This window comes from Alligator mississippiensis, chromosome 1 (assembly GCF_030867095.1).
Source record: "Alligator mississippiensis isolate rAllMis1 chromosome 1, rAllMis1, whole genome shotgun sequence".
Lineage (NCBI taxonomy): Eukaryota > Metazoa > Chordata > Crocodylia > Alligatoridae > Alligator > Alligator mississippiensis.
Window position 1 is genome coordinate 393,051,518 of NC_081824.1, and position 25,369 is coordinate 393,076,886.

General features: G+C 41.7%; 1 protein-coding gene across 1 annotated transcript in view; it reads left to right on the top strand.

Annotated features, from left to right (window-relative positions):
* The window catches only part of KLHL1 (kelch like family member 1), a 556,958-nt gene that overhangs the window by 508,845 nt on the left and 22,744 nt on the right, over positions 1 to 25,369 (top strand). The window contains exon 9 of the mRNA XM_019488567.2: positions 17,006 to 17,218. Coding sequence (XP_019344112.1) covers positions 17,006 to 17,218 — 213 coding nt within the window. The remainder of the gene's footprint in view (positions 1 to 17,005; positions 17,219 to 25,369) is intronic.

Sequence of the window (25,369 nt, forward strand, 5' to 3'; positions counted from 1 at the left end):
CACATTCAGGCACCAAGTCCACTTAGACACCTACGAGTTGGAATAGAATCTGAACCTTGGACTTGCACAGTTATTGGAAAAAAAAGTTAGGCATCTCCAAAGGGCAACTTAGAGACTGGACACTGAGCAAAATGTCTATGAGACCTAGCCAATAGAAAGCACTAATCAACGGATGTGTCTGAACTTTCACCTCTCTTTGTAATTCAGGTGCATGAGTCAGGGTTATACATTAGGTTTGTCAGTCTAAGGTATATTGGTCTTCTGGAATCCAGAACCTAGATTACTCTTTTTAGGATAGATGCCTCACCAAGCAAGGCTTGCTCTTTTTACAATGAAACCAAGAATTCACGAGTCATCAAGATGAAGGAAAGCAAGTTCCTATGGCCTAGTGGTAAGGAAATCAACAGGGAAGGAAGAGTTCTGCGTTCTACTTCATGTTCTCAGGAGTCTTTTTCTATTGTAGCCAATGCCTCTCCAATGTAAAATGAATGAACCATGTAGGAAAGCTAGGATTAGAAATTAAGTTTTTCTTCTCAGAGACAAATGTCCCAGTCACTAAGCTAGAATCAGGTCATGTACAGATATTCCATTTTTACCTGGAGAACTGCCATTGTCCTAGCAGAAATGTTGAGTGTAAAGACATTCCAGCTTTTTCTCCTGGACCAAAAATGACAGTTTCAGGAGAAAAATAACCCAGCCCCAACCAGAGAGAAGGCACTACAAGGAGAAGCAATGCCAAATACAGTGAACGATTGTACACTTTTCCATAGTTTAACTCCTCTTGGGACCCAGGGAAGTGCAAAGCAGGGGCAAGGTGTGGCTGGACACTGGCCTGCCATGGCCCCTGAGGCAAATTTCTCCCTCTGTCTCCTCTTCCCCCCCTCCCTCTGCTGGCAAAACCTGGGGACCTCAGCTGCTGTTTGCTAGCCCCAGATGTACCTCCATGGCTTGCCTGCAAACAGGCAAGGATGGAATTAATCAGACTGAGAAGTGGAAAGTGTTGGCAAAGACCTGATAATCATCAGTGATCATACATGCTGGAGATTTAGTTAAGAGAAGTTGCACCAAAGAATTCAAAGCACTACATTTACATTGTAAATCAGAACATGTAAACAAAGTCTTTCTGAATGCCTGGCTGTAAGGATTAGTAAGACTAACTCTTGTTTTTCTGGTTTACATTTTAAGTTAGACTAAGTTGTGTCTGCTGTGTTTTACTGGGCTGTATCTTAGCTTAGACAAAGATTTTTGGTAGTTTCCTGTTGTATGCTTTGCAAATTGCTGTGTTCAATACCTTGCTTCAGAGACAGGATTTTTTCTCCATCCCCTGTGTGCTAGCCCCAGCTGGTGCCTGGCCACACCCTCTCTGCTCAAGCAGGGAAGGGTGAGCACCTTGGAGGTCATCTCTCTTCCCTCCCCTTTGGCAGTGGCTGGGAGGCCCGCTCTAGCACCCCCTGGCTTCCTTCCTTTTATCAGGATCCTGAACTCATTCATTTTGTGATTGCTGATGCCCAAGTTGCCATCCACTACTACATTCTTCACCAATTCTTCCCTGCTTGTGACCAGCAGGTCAAAAACAATATGGCCCCTAATTGGCCTCTCTAACACTTGCATCAGGAAGTTACAGTCCACTTGCACCTGGACTGCTTGTGCACTGATGTAGTGCTCTCCCAGCAGATGTCAGGACGATTGAAGTCCCCAGTGAGAACCAGAGCCTGTTAGCCGAAAACTTTTGCTAGCTGTTTGAAGACAGCCTCATTCATCACATCTTCCTGATCTGGTAGTCTACAGCAGATACCCACCACAACATCACCATTGCTGCTCTCTCCTCTGACCCTAAGCCAGAGACTCTCAAAAAGATCTATCTACAGTTTCATACTGGAGCTCTGAGCAATCATCCGGCACTTTTAAATTAAGTGCTACTCCTCCTCCTCCTCCTCCTCCTCTTCTGCCCTGCATGTCTTTCCTGAACAGTTTATATTTATACATACCAGTGCTCTAGTCCTGTAAACTGTCCCACCAAGTCTCTATTTATTCCAATCACACTGAAGTTCTGCGACTGTGTGAGGATTTCCAATTCTTCTTAGCTGTTTCCCAGGCTCCGTGAATTCACGTACAGGCACCTGAGGTAACTAGTTGATTGCCCTCATTTCTTAGGAAGAATGAGAATGCCTCCCTTTAGCCCCATCCTGCTTACTCTTCCTCCAGGTCACCCACTTCCTCACTTACCTCAGGGGTTTGGTCTCCATTCCCAGTGAACCTAGTTTAAAGCCCTCCTTACTAGGTTAGCAAGCCTGTCTGTGCAGATGCTCTTCCATCTCTTCATTAGATGGATCCCGTTTCTTCCTAACAATCTTTCTTGGAACAACATACCATGGTCAAAGAAACTAAAGCCCTGATGGCTACATTATCTGTGCAGCCATGCATTGATCTGCAGGATGAGTCCACTCCAGCCCAGCCCCTTCCCCTTGATCGGAAGCATCAAGAAGAATACCACCTGGGCCACTGTCTCTTTCCCCTTGCACCCAGAGCCCTCTCATCCCTTTTGATCTGCTCTGGGTCTGTACTGGCAGTATCATTGGTGCCCACATGGACAAGCAATATGGGGTAGTAGTCAGAGGGCCGGATGAGTCTCGATAATCCTTCTGTGTTGTCTTGGATCCAGGCTCTGCACAAGCACTAGTCCTCCTGAGACAACAGGTCAGGCTGGCACATGGATGCTTCTGCCTACCTCAAAAGGAAGTCTTCAACAACCACCACTCATCACTACTTCTTGGTGGCAGTGGTCTCAGTCCTTCCAACTTCAGGGAGGCCTGGCCTATCCTCCTTCTCTGTTGCTAGGACTCCATACCTGATCTCCAGGCAAACTGCTGCAGGTGGAGATGAAGATTTCTGCTTGGTGCCAGAGGTTACAAGCTTCCAGCTTCCACCTTCCTCTCTCTGTCCATGTCCTCTCCCTTCTCTAGCACTGCATTTGGCAGTCCTTCCTCTAGAGTCCTGGAGGTCTCCTCCAGCATTGAATTAATGAACTGCTCATGGTGGAGGATGCTTTGGAGTCTTGCTACCTCCTCCTGTAGCTCTCTTTCCTCCTTCCTGAGGGGCACTGTGAGGAGGTGTCACTTATATCACAAGTACTCCTCCACTTGGTTGTCAGTGGAAGGAACCTGCAAGACACAGTCTCCATAGCACCAAACCAGGACCTGGGTGGAAGCCTCAACAGTGAGCAGTCCTGCCTGGACAGATACCTCACAAGTACAAGCAAAGGCCATAGCAGTGGCTGTGGCATTGCAGCATCTTCCAGCCATTTCTCTGGGTCTCTTTATCTACTGCCTCTCTCTTGCAGTCCTTCTTCCAAGCAGACTTTCCCTAGCAAAATCTCCTGTAAACTGGCCTGTTTACTGCTCCTTGGTCCTGAAGGGTTACTTTTTCCCTGCTTCCTCTCATGAAGCGTTAAGGTTCCCCTTCAAAAAGGGAGTTGGCAAACTGACCTGTGAACTGACCTGTGAACTGCTTGCAAACTGCTTCCCTGTTTGGTGCCCCTGTTTGCTTTCTCTCTGGTCACTTGGGGAATTTTCCATTGCAAAAAATGAATACCTGTATGCAACCTCAGGCTTCCTTCTTGCTCCCTGGCATTTTGACCCTGTCTCTCTTCAGTCTTAGCTGCATAAAGTCTGTGTTTCAACAGGAGGGGCGAGTAGTGCCCCATAACCCTGTTGACAGAACATTTTCTTAAAAGTGCAAGTTGTAGTTTTAGTCTCAGGCTTATGAGTTAATGGGTCTAAGTGTCCTGTTGTTGTGCAGGTACTTTAAAGGTAGACCACTATTTAAAGGTGGATACCTACTATGATTCCTTCTCCCTTTCTCTTCTAGCTGTTTCTTAAACAAAAAAGAAGAGTGAGGTCTGAGTCATCTGTACCCTAAAGAAGCACTTGGGTGCTTAAATGCAGGAAGCAGTTCGAGCCTATGAACACCAGAATCTATGAGTGTCTAAATAAGGGATTCAGGAAGGTATATAACTCTGAGGTGGGAAAAGCAATGGAGAGGTGGAATTCCAGTCACACATGCTTTTCTTTTTTTTTTTCTTCTTGGTTGGTTTATGCAGACCTCTAGTCAGGGTGCCAGCTGTTGTGAACTGCATTCTGAGGCGCTTATCTTTTTCTACTTACTGTATTGTGATTTGCACTACAGTACTGTGTTATAAGAGTGATGGGAATGGAAATATTATCTGCAAAAAAGAAATGAAGGAAACAGATGATCTGCAGTTACAACATAGACTCTTAGGGGAATTGAGATTAGCAACAGGAATATTGGGTGCTAGTTAAGAACAGATTTGATCATGTGAAACATTGCTGCTGCCTGAACATTACAGCATGTTCATAGCAAACAAGAGAGCAACAGAAATGAGTTAAAGATGATCACCGCAGAGTTAAAAAAACAACCCACCCTCCCCCCAAAAATAAAAAAAAAACTATGGTTATAAGTCCAAGAATAAATAACATAATAAGCCATGGTTTGAGGAACAGTGTAGAAAACCAACTGAGGGCTGCTATGCATCACATTAAATGATTATGACAACACAACTGATATATCTTGTTGTGCAATATAATAAAGCAAAAATAAAACTAAGAGACTAACAAAACAACACAAAAGATAATATGTGTGTGGTAGAGAAGAGGGAGAAGAAACAGAAGTAATAATAATATGAAGGCAGCGACAGGTGGAAGGAAGGATACTATGAAATAGTATGGATAGTTGAATGGATAGTTACAAATGAAACTAAAAGAAAAAAATACAGCTAGTTTCAAAATATGAAGTTGTAGAAAGTTGGAAGGAATACTTTGATGATCATCTTAATGGTAAAATAGGAAAAGTGAACAGCAAACGGTTATTTCCAAGATAAACCATTTGTTGAAGAATCAAGTTTTGAACAGATCCAGAAAGCTTTTAAAACATTGAGGATCAACAAATCACAAGGTGTTGTTCCAACTGAATAGTTTATCTGGGATAGGAAAAATCTAACATTTTGTAAACTAGTTTGTTTAAAAATGTATAAGTAAAATGAAATTATAATATACTTTTTTCTTTATGTTTTTAATGAGGTAAAGTAGAATGTAGCAACTACTGCGATGTCTCTCTCTTCACTGTGGTCTACAAAATCCTACCTATATATATTTATTTCTTATATAAACATAACAGTAGGGGAATATCTATCCAAGTTCTAGAAAAATGGGTCCAGTTCATTGGTTATTTGAAAAAAAGATGGGAATGCAATCAGAACACATACAGTGTCTTTTTATGTATTTTTTAAGTGTGTGATTTGATTTTTACACAATGCCCATTGGGTCACAGGGAAAAAATGTGAAATTTCTTCAAACATTTTATAATCCCACAAGTATGTATTCTTATGGCTCAAAAACTAGAGGAAAAATAGGGAATGCAAAATTCTGAGTATGCGGTGGTGGGGATAAATTTAATTTCTTATGCTGTGTTGATGACTTGGCTATCATAGTCAATAGAGAAGATATGGTACAAAAGAGGTTGGAGTCTTAAAACATGAAGAAGGATTTGACTTAATACCAATGAAAATGAAAGTAAATATGTGGCTATAAGCCCATGAGAAAATATTGAACAAGCAGTTGATATATAACTGTTGATAGCATATTACCTTAAAATCTTAGGGGTATGAATTACTAATAATAATTGGGTGACAGAGAAAATTAAGGCATGATAACAGAGGAAGAATGCTTATAACTTTTTCTTTGCTAAGAATTCTAAGTTCTAAACAACTACTGAAAAAAGCCAAGCTTTATATACATAAGATCATTATAGTGCCTATTGTTTTATGTAGATGTGAAGCCTAGGCAGTTATTAAAAGAGAAGAAACTTGACACCTATTCCATACAAAATAAAGTATTAAGATTAATTTGGGGGCTGGTACGTAAAAATGATATATAAAGAAGTAATTTTGAGAGGTCTATGGAGAACAAAATGTGGCTAAGAGAATAAACTTGCAAAGTGGAATTCTATTTCCCATTGTTCATTTAAATGGCAGTTTTATAGCTTCATCCCTGGGTATTTTTCTCTGCTATAAAGATATAAACATATGCACATAGACTGAATTAATTTGGGTTAAAACATGGGAAGTCTCTCATGGCTTTCTAGTCAACTACGTTTTTATGATTTAGACTCCTGTGTGCACCACAAGGAGCTCATGTACAATTGGACACTTAAGTGGCCAGTGTGAGCTTTCAGTGCATGTTCAGTCTATGCACATATGCTTACACATCAACACGGCAACAATTAAATTCACAAGGGGAAATAAAATCCACTCCTCCATTCTCTGTAATCTTATTCAGCTAGGGTTATGGGGAACTAAATGCTTCTTGATCTATCCAGGCTATATACAGGCATTCCATTTCTACATGGAGAATTGCAAAATATCTTCCAAAAGGCATTTAGGTCCCCATCACCAGAGATAAGAAAATTATCCCTTTGTTTTCTCTTTGGTTAGGCATGAGGTCAAACAACATAACAGGGATAATAATGAGAACTACCTAAAGACTCTGAATTTGAATTGCAGGCAATGGGAAGAAATATCCTCTTGACAAAAAATGGTAGCATCAAATTGTGTGATTCTCCAGAGAGTAATAGTCATGTTTTATTATCATTTGGTCAGCTTTACCAGCTCTGTACCAACTGTTATCAGTGCCCACTATATGTATTTTCCTGACAGATAAAATCAGGTCTGGGAGTGTCTATGACAGAGGAATAGAGACGATATTTCTTCAGCTCCTCAGTCCTATCTGACAGTCCTCATACCACTTACAGCATGTTTTGCAGTTGTTTGTGCACTCTCACTGAACAGTCATTACTTGTGTCTAGGATCAATCCAACCCAATGGTGCTGAGCATATTACAAGTAACTAAACTGTCAGGGGAGTAAATACAGGAGAACAACCTTGCCATCCTCCATGCCCTTGTGTACTTCTCAGGCACAGTGAGGTTCCAATAGAACTGATAAATGAGTTGTGGAAATCAAATGAAAAAAACTGGAATTCAGTGTATTGCTACAATGCAATCTTGTTTAAAGGTGTTTACTATTAAATTTAATTAGGTATTACTAATCAAAGTAAACAAAATAAAAATCTGAAGCAAGCTGGCCTTGGAAGTTTGTTTTTGCTGGGTTTTGTTTGTTTGTTTGTTCCTGTCTTTGCCTCCTTTTTTTCTCTTTTTTTTTTTTAATTTAATAATTGCTGACAAGAGTTAGCTGGAGCCAAAAAGGCTGTCCGGAACTTCTTTGAGAACATGCAAACAACATTAAGCTGTCTCTTTGGGGCATCTCACTACTTCTTTCCTTTCACCTTCTGAGTGTCTGGGTTCTACTTATATTCTAATGTTTCAATAGCTGCCTCAAGCATTTATTAAAACAGAAGAGGGAACAATAGGGTTGCTTAAGCATCCTCCCAAAAATAGCAATTTCTGTGCATAGTCTTGGAAAACCCAATATGAGTCAAAAGAAAGTCAACAGGAACAGAGCAGAACTTTCAGGCAGGAAAAACAAGGGAAGGAAGCACCTAATTATATGGCTTTATTTTCAAAAGTGTTGAGCACCCAATAACAGCCATTCTTTTAGTTGGAAGGATTAAGTACTCCACAATGTTCAAAAGTGGGCTGATTATTAGGCACATAAATCCAGATTTGTGAGCCTAATTTAACATCTGAAATTTGAATATCTTGATCTTGATTTTTTTAAGCAGATCATCATTTACACTGATTCATTCCTTTGGCTTCTTTTTTAACAGTGAAAGGGTGTCTGTCAGTCAGTACCTCAACATTTCATGGGCTCACTGAAGATTTAGTGATAGCTTTACGCTGCCTTATTCAGGACACCAGCTTCAATGCCAGTGAAACATAACAGCAAATGCACATTTAACTAGCTCTGAATTCACGAAGCATTTAGGACAATAAAAGCTTCCAAATGAATAATTGCTTCACTGCAGGGAGCTTTTGCATCCTAAATTGCTCAATGCTTGGACTAGCCTGTGTTTCTATTAGTTAATCTCCAGGAGCCCTGAACAGGCAACAGACCTGGACAGGAGTCATAGAAGAAATGTAGGCAACATGGTAACACTTGGAGAGCAAAATAGGAACTATTTCCTCCTGGGAACCATTAAAAAGGAAGAAAACAATTTTTATTTGCCTGTAGTTAGTTACAAATGGAGCTGAAATTCATTAAACAGTATCTATATTACTTTGGTTTTAAAATAGTTCTTGGAAGTTTTCCAAGACTACCCATGTAAATCAACCCTCACTATGTATTATTTATCATATACTATGATGAAGAAAATCAATGTATAGTATTTGCATGTTTGATTCCCTGAGCACGCCATTCACTAGGCATGCCAATTTTAGGCATGGATCAAAATCTGCTGGAATTCAATTAAGATTCTAGAACAGGGGCAGGCAATTATTTCAGCTGGATGCCTGCTTAACGAGTTTTGGTGAGCTGTTGAGGGTCACATGGGTAGCCCCACACCTTGACAGGTGCCTCACCTCTTGGTGGCCATCTTGGGACCAGAAGTCCCACACCCTAACCCTTGACTTTTACCACTAGAAGTCCTGTCCCTTGCCCCCAGAAATACTCTTTTTGGCAAAGGGGGTGCTATCTGGGAACAAGAAAAAAAAAAAACAAATTATATTCTAAAAGCCAAACATCTACAACATACATTAATTTGATTAAAAAAAAAATATTTTTTCCCTGATTTACATGTGTTTGCATGTGTTTTGTATATTGTGGGAGGGGTGTGAAGGGGTGTGAGCAATATGGGTGGGTGAGTACAGGGTTTGTGGGCAGCTGTGGGTGTGTGTATGTGGGGTATCAGGGAAGGTTGGGAATGTGTGTGGGATTTGTTGGGGGTGGATAGGTGTTGTGGGTGTGGGTGGGTATGGGGTTTGAGGTGCTGGGTGGGGAAACATGGGGGTGTGTGTGGATATGTTGGGTGTAGGTGGGTTTGTGGGATATGGGGTTTATCAGGGGGCTGTGAGTGTGTGAGGGGGTCAGGGGAGTGTGCTTGGGGGTTATGGGTATGTGAGGTGCAGGGTGATTATGTGGGGCATACAGTGTGGAAAGATGGTGGTTGTAGTGTAGTGCTAAGCGTGTTGGGAACTGCAGTGTTGGCATTCTTGAAGACACCCAAAACCACTGTTGCTTTCCCCCACTCGCCTTCCCACTGCTGCTTCCCTGTTGCACTTGCCCACCCACCCACTGCTGCTTTTCCCTCCCATCTGCTTGACTGCCCACCATTGCTTTTCCCCACACACCCACTCACTGCTCCCACACCACACAGTTCCCGGCTGGCTCCTGCTGCACCGTGCAGTCTCAGCCACTCAGCAAGGAACTGGCATAGAACCAGCCGAGAATCGCAGGGGCAAGGCTGGCTTCTGCTGCACTGGCAGGGAAAGTGGGGAGCTGGTCTGGCTCCATAGAGCCCCTGGCAGCCTGGGGTTCATGCTCCTGCTGCCTTGCTCTGGGCCTCCACCAGCACAGGCCCCACTCTCCTGCCCCGTGCTCCAACCTAGCTGTTGCTGCGCTCCTGCCCACTTCCTCACTACTACTCCCCCCCACCCCCTGCTTGCTTCTGCTGCCACCACCATTTCCCCACTTTCTTGCTGCTGCTGCCACTTCTCCCCTCCCTGCCCCCCTGCGCCCACCCACTTGCCGCTCCAGCAGTGCACAGTTACCAGCTGTATGGCTGGTACTGCAGAACGAAGCACAAGCCAGCCCAGCCCCTGCAGACTGGAGGTGATTGCCACTGGTCCTCTCCCCCGCTATTCCTTTCTGACTGCCTTTTCAGGTGGAGGGAGGCAGGGAACAACCCCAGTGTCACCAGACCAAAAGCCTCTGCTAGGAGGCTTGACAAAGCCAGTCAAGCCTTGCTGCTGCTGCCCCTGGGTGCTGCTGCCACTTCCTCCTAGGTCCTGCCACTACTGGTGCCTCATCATCTTAAATAGGCAGCCACAGATAAATAATAATTAATTTTATATTTTTTTTTAGGGGCCCCATGGGCTAGATAGAATGGCCTAGCAGGCTAGATTTGGCCTGCAGGCCATATTTTGCCCACCCCTGTTTTAGAAAAGCAAGGTAGTACTTTATGGTAGTTTGTAGAGATCTTCACTTAAAGCACAATTTATAATCTGTAGTGCAAATTTAATCTTTGGAATACCCATATTTACTGCAAGTTCTATACTCCTTGCATATGTGAACTTTCCATTGATATCAACAAGAGATCCTTATGGGCAATAAGTAAGGATCTATCTATCTATCTACACTGGAAGTGCACTGGACAGTGGTTCCTTTAACTTTGTTCTTTTCACCATGTTTCTGTCTCCCCCACCACTGATTGGCTGAGGGACCCCAATGGTCTTCCACTCACTGTTCACTCCTGATTGTCCAGGAGGCAAAAAAGAGTTTTAAATATGCTGCAGTTTTTGCCTCCTGGCCTTTCAGTAGTGAGCAATGGGGCCACCAGGGCTCCTCAGCCAATCAGTGGTAGGGGGCTGTGAAAAAATGAACAAGATTAAAGGAGCAGCTGTACCGCACCCATCAAGCATGACTTAGTTGCATCCTTGGCAATAAGCACAAAGTATGCCACCTTAAAAGATCAGAAACCAGTGTGATGGTTCTATTCTGTGTAATTTAGCTATTACACAATGTTTTATGTTTTTGTTAGATGTCAATATTTCACAATTTGTGAGTACGTATATAGTTTCAGTGGCTTCCACATAGTTAAGGTGACCATAAATCCCAGTTTAGCCAGGATGGTCCCAGATTATGGAGGATGATCCCAGCTGGCTGGTGAAAAATAAAACGAGTGTCCTGGAAATGCAAGGGCACAGGGTGTAGTCTGGAGGAGAGGTGGAGCAGGATGAATTGGCATAGCGCCCCAAGCAGTCAGGCAGGAAGACACAGCACCCCTGCCCTGACTTCAGAGAGTGAGGTGGGGGTAGAGGGGCAGTGTCCCAGATGTCCCAGATTTCCTTATGACCAGCAGGGATCCTGTTTTCTGTTATAAAAATAATCCCCAATTTTTGGATTTAAAAAAAAGTAACCCCAAATCCACATTAATTATGTGATTAAAATGAAACACCACTAACATAGAGATATATAGTGGTGTTTCATTTTAATCATGTAAAAATGTGGATTTGGGGTTATTTTTTTCTATCTGAAAATTGGGGATTTTTTTATATCATAGAAAATTGGGATCTTTCACCACTGTTGGCTGCTCACCTCTTCCCCAAACTATGCTGCTAGGTGTAGTAGTCTGGGAGTTGACCTTGCCTGTGAAGACTGAAGTGGAAGAGGCATTGAATACTTCACCCCTTTCTGCATCCTTTGTTACTAGGTTGCCCCTCACCCTCCTATTCAGTAAGGGATACACACTTTTCCTGATCTTCCTCTTGTTAATGATGTAGAAACCCTTCTTGTTACCTTGCACATCCCTTGCTAGCTGCAACTCCAACGCACTTTGGCCTTCCTGATTTCATCCCTGCATGCCACAGCAATACACTTATACCCCTCCCTCATTGTTTGTTGAAGTCTCCACTTCTTATAAGCTTCTTTTTGGTGATTTAGTTTACTGAAGAGTTCCCTACTAAGCCAAGTTGGTCTTCTTCTATACTTGCTACTCTTCCTGCACATTGGGATGGTTTGTTCCTACACCCTCAGTAAAGCTTATTTAAAGTACAGCCAACTCTTCTGGACTCATTTCACCCTCAGACTGGCTTCTGAGGGGATCCTGCCCATGAGTTCCCTAAGCGAGTCAAAGTCTACTTTTCTGAAATCCAGGGTCCTTATTCTTCTGCTCTCCTTTCTGCCTTTTGTCACGATCCTGAACTCAATTAACTCATGGTCACTGCTGCCCAAATTGCTATCCACTTCTGCATCCTCCACCAATTCTTCCCTGTTTGTGAGCAGCAGGTCAAGGAGGGAACAGCCCCTAGTTGACTGCTCCAGCACTTGCTCTAGGAAGTTGTCCCCTACATTCTCAAAAAACTTCCTGGATTGCCTGCACACTGCTGTGTTGCCCTCCTAGCAGATTTCAGGGTGATTAAAGTCTCCCAGGAGATCCAGGACCTGTTATTGGGAAACTTCTGCTAGCTGTTTGAAAAAAGCCTCATCTACCACTTCCCTCTGATCTGGTGGTTTATAGCAGACCTTCACCACAACATCACCCTTGTTGCTCTTTCTTCTAACCTTAATCCAGAGACTCTCAACAGGTCTATGTCCAGCTTCATACTGGAGCTCTGGGTGATCATATGGCTCTTTTATATAAAGTGCAACTCCTCCTCCTCTTCTCATCTCCCTGTACTTCCTGAACAGTTTATTCCCATCCATGACAGTGCTCGTCATGTGAGCTGTCCCACCAAGTCTCTGTTATTCCAATCACGTCATATTTCCGTGACTGTGCAAGGACTTCCAGTTCTTCCTGATTGTTTCCCAGGCTCTGTGAATTCATGTACAGCCACCTGAGGTAACTAGTCAATTGCCCTGATTCTCAGGAAGAATGAGAACACCTCCCTTCTTGCCCCTCCTCCTTGCTCTTCCTCCAGGTCACCCACTTCCTATTTACCTCAGGGGTTTGGTCCCCATGACCCAGCAAACCTAGTTTAAAGCCCTCCTCACTAGGATAGCAAGCCTGTCTGTGAAGATGCTCTTCCCTCTCTTTGTTAGATGGACCCCGTTTCTTCCTAACAATCCTTCTTGGAACAACATACCATGGTCAAAGAAACTAAAGCCCTACTGGCTACATTATCTATGCAGCCATGCATTGATCTTCAGGATGAGTCTATTCCAGCCCAGCCCCTTCCTCTTGATCAGAAGCATCAAGGAGAATACCACCTGGGCCACTGTCCCTTCACCCTTCCACCCAGAGTCCTGTCATCACTTTTGATCTGCTCAAGGTCTCCCTTGGCAGTATCATTGATGCCCACATGGATGAGCAGCATGGGCTTGTAGTCAGAGGGCTGGGTGAGTCTCAGTAATGCCTCAGTGACCTCTTGGATCTGGGCTCTAGGTAAGCAGCAGAATTCCCAAGACTACAGGTCAGGTTGGCAGGTGGATCCCTCCACCTCACCATCTACCGCCACTTGTCACTTCTTCTTGGTGGCAGTGGTTTTGATCCTGTAACAAGAAGCCCCCTTTTTGCCTGCCCCAATACCATAAAGCCCCCCCACTCCACATAGCAAAGGCTTCTTGCCTGTGCTGCCAGTCCCTCGGGGTATTTTTCTTTCTTCTGCCTTTTCTTCCTTCCTCACTTCTCTTCTTTCTTTTCACTATAAGGATAAGGATATGGAATTATTTAGGTATGCTATAAAATTGGTGCATTATGAAATCACATTTTATAAGGGCTTATAGAGATATAGTATGGTATTGTGCATTTGTATTTTTCCCCTCATTTTACCGGGCATTCTATCTATTGTATGTACCGTGGCATTTCACCTTTTATATTTTATATATTCAACCTTGTAACAAATGTATTTTCTTTTTAGAAGTAAGTTGTACCCTGTAACAATAGTAGCAAGGATGGGAATCGAATTACGGTATCTATGTCTTGGGCTGATCTCTATATGAATGGGAGTGAGTGAGTGGTTGTGTAAGGACAGTAGCTAGCTACAATAATGAGCTAATGAGCAAGGATTAAAACCTATGAAACCCCAAACTAAGAAGAGGAAAGGATCAGTACAGAGCCCCTGAACTCCATGAAACGTCATTGTTAAAGGACCAGAAGCCCTGGTTTGACTTAATCAATGCCATAGACAGGCTATTGGGACTGAATAATACCTCCTTATCAGCCACTCTCAGAACCCAGACAATGCCAGAAACTAAATTAATCAAAATCACCAAGGGACACTCCAAACTGCACATACCAATGGACATGACCTCAGGGGCTGACAAATGCCTCCTGGAAGCCACCCAAGGGACATCCCATGAGGGTCAGGGACCCCTGGATTGGGCAAATCTGAAAACGGGGGGGAGCATGGAAGTCTACCAGAGGAGGATAATAGTCAGTAAAGAGTGACCCTCGGTGGCACCCTCTTGATCTGACCAGCACTCTAACAATCCAGCCAGAAGGACCAGCTGGCGACCCCCTTCTGGAAACAACACCGCTTGGAGGAAACCTCAACTGGCCATTGATGGCAGACTCCAATGCTTAGGATAGGTATACCTGACACTGGTGTTCTGTTGCAGCTGCTACATGTGTGCGTGTCAGGGGGGGGGGGCAGGTATTTGAGAGACAGTACCCCTCATAATTTGAAGGTTTGATTTATGGTTTTTTCACACTATCAATTTTGAATATTCCATCAAAAAAATGAATTTTAAGGATCCTGGGAATTGTTCATTTGTTGCCAACATTATCGCCAACAGTCCTTCCCACCTTTGGGCAGCCTGGCCTGTTCTCCTCTACCAATGAAAAGTGTTCCTTGCTTTCTACTGCTAGGTCTCCACATCTATTCTCCAGACAAATTGCTGGAGGTGGAGATGAAGATTTCTGATTGCTGCTGCCAGAGCTTCTACCTTCCTGGGAGTCCATGTTTTCTCCCTTCTCTAGTGCTGCCTCTGACATTTCTTCCTCCACAGTCCTGGAGTTCTCCTCCAGTATCGAATCAATGAACTCCTCATGGTGGAGGATGCTTTGGAGCCTCACCATCTCATCCTGTACCTTTCTTTCCTGTTTCCTGAGAGACATCACTCATATCATAGGCATTCATCCACTAGGCCATCACCAGAAGGAACCTGTAACCCATGGTTCCCAAATCACCAAACCTGGACCTCTATGGAAGCCTCAGTGGTGAGCAGTCCTGCCTGAACAGAAACCTCACAGGTACAAGCAGAGGCAGTGACAGTGGCTCTGGCATTGCAATGTCCTCCAGCCATTTCCTTGGGTCTGAATTGGCCTCTTCTCTCTTACTGCCCTTCTTCCAAGCACACTTTCCCCAGCAAACTCACCTGAACACTGGCCTGTGTACTGTTCCTTGGCCCCAAAAGGGTTTCTTTTTCCCTTCTTCTTCATACCAAGCTGAAAAGCTCTCCCCTCAAGAGAGGGAGGGTGGGGAGAAGCAAACTGACCAGTGAACTGCCTGCAAACTGCTTGCCTTTTTTCCTGCCTCTGTTCTCTGGCACCCTGGTCACCTGGGAAGTCTCCTTTTATACCCTGCTGGGCCTGGACTGGCTCTGCCCCCTTATTAGGGCTTCTGTCAGGAACAGGCAGCAATCACTCAGGGCACCTATACACAGACACTGAGGTTACTGCAATGTGCTGTAATTATAGCACATCAGAGCAGACTCTATTAATCAAGTCTTCTGGAGCGTGGTAATTACCATGCTCCAGCAGACTCCAGTGTCATGTGTATTAGCATCCCTGTGCTGAAAAATGGTGGCGGGGGCACATTAACTGAAGTTTGTTTAATGACCTTGAGTTAAAGTTCCCCCGCTGCCATTTTTTAGTGTGGGAATGCTGATATACATCATGCTTTGGGCGCTTTAATTAGAGCAGCTCTCAGAGCCCCTCTAATTAAAGTGCCCCCTGCTTCCCAGAACACATGTATAAGAGCCCTCAGCAATCAGCAGTCACTCAGCTAGCAACGCTCCCAGTGTGCAACACACAAACAGCCCACCAAATCAACACTCAGCAAGTCAAAGGCACAGGCAGCTCTGGATCACTTATCTTCCCTGGGCAGAATCTGGTGCCTGGTGCTTGGCTTCTCTTTCCCTTCCCCTTCCTCTTCTTGCTCCCAGCAAACTGTCTACAAACTGCTTGCCCTGTTTGCTGCCCCTGTTCGCTGGTTCAGTAATGGGGTCTGGCAACTCCTATTATCATGCAGTATATTTATCATATAATAAAGATTATTATATCTCTATGTTTAGATGCTCTGCTTTACCCTGCTTCACTTAAAAGGACTGTTTTCTATAGAATGAGTCCTTTCACCGAATGCAGCACCTGTAGGCAGTTATCACAATTAACTTTAGCTAGTTATAGAAATAGTATGTGGCACATATCAGAATCAGTAAAAAGCTTCTATGCAATTTGTAAATGGAGGTATCATTTTAATCAACATTCATTACAGCTGCATGAACCAGTTGCAGTAAACAATTCATTTAAGTTACTCTTTCTTTTTTTCTGTTTATGCGTTATCTTTGTGCAGACATGTTTTTCAAGGACGTTTGATACCCAAAATAATTCCTCAAATGAGTTATGCAAATCTCTTTCAGCCTTTACAAGTATTATTTCAAATAGTCACAATTTATAATCTTACTATTCAATCGGCATGATTATTCTCCTAAATCAGGTAGTATTGCTTCTACTTTCTTACATGGTAATTTCTAAACTGCTCACAGCAGCCTTTACTTTCAATATGATTCAAAAATTTGTTTAGCCCCATTATATTATCGTAAGACTCTAAGATCTTCTAAAGTCTTTACAATAATGTTTATTCAGATCTATTATTTCTGATGTTCTATTTTCCATCTAGTTTCATCCATTGTTCAGTCTATCCCTAGTTTTATTTGAATCAGATAACTAATAATAATTTAGCACCTTTACTTTTCTGCACATTTATACCTCTGATACCACAAGTGGAGATTAGCAGTAATAGTGCAGCAAGTTCTTATGAGATATTTTATCAAGGAGAAAGAAAGTATGTTTTGGTAGCATGCATTTTTTATTTGAAAATTAAAATGCCACTTGCCCAACAAGAAAATGACTTCCATTCCACTGAGGCAAACAGAAAGTGTAATGTGAATTTGACAGTAGAAATGATATTGATTAATTCTGAATGAGTGAGATTTCTGTGAGTTTCAAATTTGACAAGCTGTCTTCTCCTGCCCCTTACTTTTCAGATTACAGGTGTGAAAAGGAAAAAGATCCTCCCAATCTATAATTTTCTTCTCTGAGTTCTTCTTGTACTGACATTTTTGTTTTTATGTGTGTTTTGTTTTCTTTTTTTTTAAGGTTATATTCAGTTGGAGGTCGGGATGGAAGTTCCTGTTTGAGTTCAATGGAATATTATGATCCTCACACAAATAAATGGAATATGTGTGCACCCATGTGCAAGAGAAGAGGAGGTGTAGGTGTTGCCACATGTGATGGCTTTCTCTATGCAGTTGGAGGCCATGATGCTCCTGCTTCTAACCACTGTTCCAGATTGCTGGATTATGTAGAAAGGTATCCACTAAGTGTATAATTGTATGCGCAATTTTTTTTTTTTATTTTGGAACATGTGATAGCTGCCTGTATCCTAAAACAATAAGTTACCTAATTACTGACCATTCTTTTGGAGGAAGTTTGTTTTGTTTTTTAAGTTAATCAGTGAAATGATGACTGAAAATAACCAGATGTTAGTAACCACATAAAAATAATTATTTAATATTGTCAAGATAACCTGTTGCCATGTTAACTGTCACATAGAAATGGGATTACAGGAAAAAAAATACCTTGGTTTGCTTTCTCACTAAAACTACAAATAAACACAGGTACATAAAAGGAAAATAAAGCCTGTTCACTTTTCAGAGAGGAAAATCCATGTCTAAGTCATAAACATTTTCTCATTGCAAAGTCAACAGTAAGAAACTCTGTACTACCATACTGTGTTTAGATGTATAGGACAGCATTTAGAATATAACCAGGCAACTATAAAAAGCTTTAAAGTGATGCACATGCAGTTTACAGGGCTGTAGTTTCTTCACTAGGGCTGCAATTTCTTAAGATATCAATAGGGGTGAATTTCAGTCAATCCAAATCTGCACTTTTTGGTGGAAAAATGGTTGTGGCCAGTATTTTTCTTTTGATCTATGATAAAAAGAAGATGGAGGAAGAAAGTAGACCATGTGGAGGCTCCCAATAATTCCAGGAAGAGAAGTAGATATAAACATTTGGCCCAAGCATTTACCTTGTCCTAATTAAATAGTAAAGTAGTGAGTGTAAAGCAGATGAAATACTTCTTGCACTTCTAACATCTTTCTTGATATAGGAACTCCTTTGTTTTATAATTTGTACATTAGAGATTAGTCTGATCAAGATTAACTGTCCATCCCATATGAATTTGACTTATTCCCTTCTTCTTCAACTGAATTTTATCCTTAGAAAAGTCAATGTAAATGTAAATGTGACTTAAGACAGAATTTATAACTTTATATAAAAATGAACACTTTAATTTCAGAAGCCAGAATTTATATCAAGGGGGAAGTAAGGGAAAATTCTGGCATTCTGGCATTCTGTTTAAATCATATCCCCTGCTAGACTCAGTGAAGGACTTAGACATCTTCAAGGTAGGCAATACAATGCCTAAGATCTAAGTATGTGATCCCTGGGTGAAATTCCAAACAGCATGTTAGGTGCGTAGGTCCTTTTGCAATGAATTGTTGAATTAGAAGTTTCATAATCAGTTCTATAACAGCCAACTGTGTAGGAAATATCAAATACATGAGTGTTTCTGAAATCTATTCCTCTGAGGAACCTAGGTACCTCAAACCACTCAGGACCCTTAGCTTCAGATCCCCCCACAGGAGTAGATATCTCTAAGCATTCTTTCAAGAAACTGAGCTGGATTCACAGTGGTCATATAAACAACTCATAATGAATAAGATAACTTGCCCTAGAAGGAGGAGCCCTGACTTCTACGTCCCCCTCAGCCTGTGAGTTTAAATACACTTTCCAGAAAAGTACCCTACCATCTACCTCTTGGCTAGGCAGGGATGAGGGCATCCTACAAGTTCCTGTTGAAATGTAGTCAATAGATAGGAAGGAATGCAAGAGTTTGGGGCAAAAACAGACCATGCAAGATTGAATCTAACCCTGTAGGCCATTGAGATGAATCGTCCCTTGAGATGGAGGAAGCCATGAGCTCTGCACCAAATGCTGTATATGCATTTTGCATTGACTATACAATGGTACTAGGAATCCAGAGAACTTTAAAAGCAATTAGGGTGGATCTTAGTATCTTGGTGTTTGCAGGAGTGGGATGGTTTACATGACTGGAGTAGGGTCATCGATGGGTGTAGTTTGTTCAGGAAGGATACATATGGGGAAAAAAAGAGGAGATATCGCCCTGTATGTAAGGGTGATATATACATGTTCTGAGGTGTAATACTAAGTGGAAGGTAGGCCTTTACTTAGAAAAGGTAGGACTGTTGAAAGCCTATAGGTAAAGTTCAGAAGGGAGAACAGGGGAGATGTCATGGTGAACATTTACTATAGGCCACCAAACCAGGCAGAGAAGGTGCATGAGGCCTTTGCACAACTGATGGAAGCTTCCAAATCACAGAACTTGGTTTTAATGAAAAACTTTAATTATCCCTCCTGTAATGTTAAACATCTGAAGCAAATTTGCAGACAGCACCAAGTTAGATAGAGTTGCAGATACTCCAGACGGTAAGGTTAAGGTCCAGAATGACCTGCATAGACTGGAGAAATGTTCTGCAATTAACCACATGAGATTAAACAAAGAAAGATGCAAAGTTCTGCACTTGGGATGTAATGATTGAATGCACAGTGTTATTATCAGGGATCCTGGTTTTCTCTGATAAAAAAAAAATCCCGTTTTTGGATTTAAGAAAACCCAAACCCAAAAGTCACATTTTTCTGTGATTAAAGTGAAACACCACTAATGTGTGTGTGTGTGTGTGTGTGTGTGTAGTAGTAGTAGTAGTAGTGTTTCATTTTAATCATGGAAAAATGTGGATTTTGCGTTACTTTTTTATATCGGAAAATTGGGGATCTTTTTTTTTCAGAGAAAACCAGGATCTGTAGTTATTAAGTTACTGCGCAGTTAGCGTCTCATGTAGACGTGCCCAGTGATCACAAAATCCTGCTCTCTTTACTTATATGCATAGTCCTAATTAAATTAGTAGGTACAGTAGTAAACTGAAGAAAATTTGGACCCAATTGCATTTAGCTGTTGAGAACAATTTAATCAAGTTGAAAGTAAAGACTGTTAATTGTGCTAAAACCAATTAAATGTATTATGAACTGAAAAGTAGTTAAAAACAATGCCACTAAACCTGTTGCAATATTTAGTAAAAATGCTTGATAAATTGCCAACTTTTAGATAAAATGCATGGGCTCTAGTACAAGCCATGTAATTTGCTTATTAGAAAATATAACGAATAGAGATGCTTAATAGAGATGCGTTAGTGCCCTAAACTCTTGTATATAACAGGATAGACTCAAGTCTTGTTTTGGCAACAAGTACAACATTTTTATGCTCTTCTCAGTTTATGGTGAAAAGAAAAGAAAAGAAAAGAAAAGAAAAGAAAAGAAAAGAAAAGAAACCAGGCTTATTTGAATTATGATACAGTTGATCCAATTTGTAACAGGAAGAATATATAATAATACCTGCTTGCAATGGCTTCAAAGTAATGCTTGAAATCCATTATTTTCATAGACACTTGTTTTGTCAGAAGTCATAAAATTCATAGGAATAGGGTTGGAAGTTGTCTAATCCAGCCCCTTAATCATTCCTGACTAAACCATCCCAGCCAAGGGTTTGTCTAACCTCCTCTTGAAAAAAATTCAGTGGTGGTGATATCACAATTTTTCTAGGTAGCCTGTTCTAATCATTGACTACTTTCATAGTCAGCATGTTCATCCTTATCTCCAAACTTAATTTCCTCTGCTGAAATTTAAGGCCATTGCTCCTAGCCTTGTCCCTTACAGTTGCAGAGTAAAGCTCATCTTTATCCTTCCTCTAATTGCCCTTCAAGTATTTGAAGGCTGTTGTTATTTTCATGAAGTATTTCAATAGCAATGGTTAAATAAAGTTAGTTATTGTGCATATTTCATTCTTGGAAGTACACATTCTTTTAAAGGTTTCTAATTGTTTTTAAATGTTGTTTAACAAGATTTTTATTAAGACTCACAGCATTTTCTTAATAACTGTTGAATTAAGGTGTAAAATGCTACAATAATGTTTTATGGGATAGGAAAATTCATATATAACAAAGACCAAAAGATATTTATTCTGGATGGATTTCTCAAAGACTGTATGACTTTTCCTCCACGTGGATCAGATGCCTCTAGCTGAAAGACATTTTACAACCAGTTTTAGCAAGCGTGCTTTGTATCTTCACCTGCCTGAGGGCAATAAACTTTAATAGACTCTTTGATACAGTACTCTTTCCAATTGCAATGACCAAGGTGAAGAGCTGAAAAAGCAGAAAAACTAAATATAAATGATGTCTCTGTTTTTAATGAACAGGTAACCAGAAGCTACATAGAATGCTTACAACTCAATTCTGTCAACAAAATAGAACATAAAAAAAAATTGCTATTTTAATTGCCTAGAAAAATACCTGCATTTTTTTCTATTCTTTGTCCTGCTAAAAAACAGCTGTACGTTTCATCTTTGTAATAATTCGATGTGCCCAGGGTGAGAGGGGATACCATAAAATTTTCTGAATAGAAAAAGGCAATTTGAAGCCATTAAGGTTAGGCCAAGGAGAGAAAGGCTATCTTGTTCTTGTTCATTTTTTTTAACAGCCCTTATCCAGAGCAATACCCACTTAGATCTAAATGCTGTTAAAAATGTCAAATATTGCAATTGTCAGCTGTGTAACAATGCAGCCAGCTACCCAGAGTGGCTGCTATACACAGGATAATCAGTCACACAGATGAGGCAAAAGCTATTTTTTCCATGCCCCACTCCTTCCCTGCCAGTGCCCAGGGCAGTTGCTTCTGTTGCCCTGCCCTACTCACACCATTGCCAATTGTAACTGGAAAATAGCAACTATTTTACTACAATAATAATAGTAATAATACATACATACATACATACAGCATGTCCAGCATTTCTTCCACCTATGGAAGATGTAGGCAAGAAAAGCACATAAATATAGCTATTTCTTTCTTCTACAACAACTCAATCAATTGTAAATCTGTTACATGCATATAAATAGGAGATTTAAAATTGGAAGTCATATCCACAGGTTCTATAGGTCAGGATATAACATCAGAAGAGATATCCATGACATATCTAAATTTATATAACCATGCACAAGTTTTTAAAGACATAATGTAATTTGACAACCTCCAGGAACTAATAAGGATTTGAATAAAACAGTTATGAGCATGAGTTATGCTAGATGACAGAAAGAGGAAGAAACAAACTTGATGGCAAGAATGACTAAGAAAGCAGAATGACTTAAATGGAAATGTTGCCTAGCTAGTAAGAGTGAAGAAAAATTTCAGAAGCCCCTCAATGATTTAGGGGGAAGCCTGAGGGTGCAAGTAAATGTAACAAACCATTTCAAACGTCCAGCTGTGTGTGTCCTTTGAAACATTCCAAGAGTGGCTGAAATGCTCCAAAATAGTACCTATTTAAATGAAATACTATTTTAGGATGTTTCACCTTTGACTAGGAGTGCAGGACAACAGTAGACAGGAGCCAGGCTAGGACCAGACCTGGAGTTGGGCTTGCCCAGGTACCCCATGCCCTGCACTGCACTTTCATTGCCAGATCCCAGCAGTCCTCACTGCTGTAAGATTTAGTCTCTCAAGACCCAGTCCCCTCTAAAGCTAGGATTTGGGAGCTCCCATTGTTCCTCTACCCCTATTTCTATTTCCTCTCCTGCTTTCCATTCTCTCCTCCCCTATACTTCTAATGAGTTCAGGTATTGTTTTCTTAAATCTACTGGTGTGAAAGAATATTGGTAGGTATAATAAAAATATAAGAAGAAAAAAAAGTCAGCAATACAATAAAGGAAGAAAGAAGATTATAAAATACAGTAGTAACAACTAATCTAGTATAACCTGTCTCCTAATTTAGTTTGTTCTTAGATTAAAATGTCCATTTGGTTAATGGGTAAACATTTTAAATGTGCCTAAGAGATTTAGATGCCTAAGGTCCGTTGAAAATTAATTGTATAAGACTAGATACAAATTGTTTCAGTACATACTTTGACTTAGGCAAAGGTCCACCTAACCACTGTGTGTCTGATCACAGAAGATAAGTCTCATTGATTCTTTTTGGTTGAGAAGTTTCCTTTACAGTCAGTGGGGATACCTAAGTGTAAACCACTGTTGATTCATATTTACATATTATTTCTTTTCACATACAAAATTGGTGCTCACATGTAGACCTCAGACTCACACTTATTGGCCAACCAGCTACAAGAAGGCAATAGGCAAGCGAGTGCCAAGAATGAGCCTATGGCAGATTCTCACACATCAGTGGCCTTGGAAAAACAATGCCTGAATGAGTTACCTGAGGGACAAAAGAGAATAACCATACTCAGAGCTTGTGTCAGGCCATGCTTATTTAGTAAACCAACCACAATCAACACCAGAATCCTCAAGTATACTCTACTGCCTTTTTCAGGGTGCCTTCTAATCCAGTAGAGATGCAACTGTACCTATGCAGCACTTCAGCATGGAAATGGACTAACTGACACTCTCTCAGCAGTGATAATTGGCTTCCCTGAACAGCTGTGTGGCTACAGTACTTCAGATTTAGGAGGCAGCCCACTCAAAGCAACATAATGGAGGTTGCTACTTCTGGGCCTGGTATATTTATCCACGCTGGCATGGCCTAATACCCACTGGGCATGTCTACATGTGCTGACCTCAATAGGCTTGCAAGGTGGGCAGATGAAAACCTGATGGTATTCAATACAGTGAAATGCAAGGTGCTTCACCCCAGGGAAAAAAAACCCTGCATTACACTTATAGGCTCAGCAATGCTACACTCGCTAACACCATGGCCGAAAGAGACTTGGGGGTCATGACTGACCACAAGATGAACATGAGCCACCAATGCGATATCGCAGCTGGCAAAGCAAACAAAACTCTGGCTTGCATCTACCCATGCATCTCAAGCAAGATCCAGGATGTCATCCTCCCACTGCACTCGGTCTTGGTGAGGCTGCAACTGGAGTACTGCATCCAATTTTGGGTTCCACAATTTAGGAAGGACATACAAAAGCTTGAAAGAGTCCAGAGGAGAGCCATGTGCATGATCAGAGGGCAAGAGAACAGGTCTTATGAAGAGAGGCTATGAGCTATGGGACTCTTCAGCCTGGAGAAGCGCAGGCTCAGGGGTGACTTGGTGGCAGCCTTTAAGTACATCAGGATCTGGGGGAATGCCTGTTCACCAGAGCACCCCAAGGGATGACAGGGTTCAATGGTCACAAACTTCAATGGTCACAAACTCCTGCAAGACCATTTTAGGCTGGACATAAGGAATAACTTCTTTACTGTATGAGACCCCCAAGGCCTGGAACAGACTCCCCCCAGAGGTGGTGCAAGCACCCAAGCTAGACACTTTTAAGAAACATTTGGATGCTTATCTTTCCGGGATCCATTGACCCTAGCTGACTTCCTGCCCCTTGGGCAGGGGGCTGAGAACTCTAACGTGCAAAGAAAGCTACAGTCGGCGGGAAAATAATTTAGCAGTGCCGAAGCACACACAAACAAAAACCACAACTTTGGGTTGTGACATCCCCCCTTGCTGAGAGCATAGCTAAATTATGCTATACAGTCATCACTCTAGAACCTTGTCGTGAGTCGTCAAGCGAGTAGATAAGCAAACAAACAGATAAACAAACATAAAATTTGCTGCCCTGGGATTAAGTTACATAACAATCAAGAAATAATAATCAACACAAATACATAATCTGATTTATAACAAAATTGCACAATCAGGGCTTCAGTGGGCGTCGTGGTGAAGTCATACGTCAAGCCCTCACTTCTCTTGGTGATGTCATCCCTCTTAGGGCTCCTCTTATCACGCGCTCTGAATTCCAGATCTGTAAACAGAAAACTCCCAAAAACAGATTAATAATCTTATTCAACAAATTTAAACAATTTTCATGGCTTAATTGGATGAAATCGTCGAAGATTCATCATCTGGTTCTTCTAAATAACAGAAACCTAACTCATAAGCTAATTGCCATTGGCCTGCGTCTCCTAAAATCTGAAGCTGCCGTTTGTTAAGGCCGGAACACTGTAGGAGAAATCCAAACATGTATCGCTCCTCTAGGGTTTTCGGTGGCAGTGGTGGGAGATCGGATCCACGTCGTCTGGTGTCTTGAGGTCTGGTCAGGTGTTGACAGTCCCGATCAAGAGACAATCTTGGCTCCATCAGGATACGCAGTCATGGCAGTTGACAAAGAAGATTACTCACGTGTTGATTTACCATTGGACTGAGCAGAATCTGAAGGACGACGATATTCTTTCACCCATAAATCTCGAGGCAACTATCTAGACTGTGAGAGGTTAGTGGAACGGTTCCAGGATCTTGCAAGTGACAGTGAGGCCATGGTCTTATTTGCTGGAGTGATGTCAGTCCCAGTGCACATGCTCTCGGGTTCCAAGCACAATACG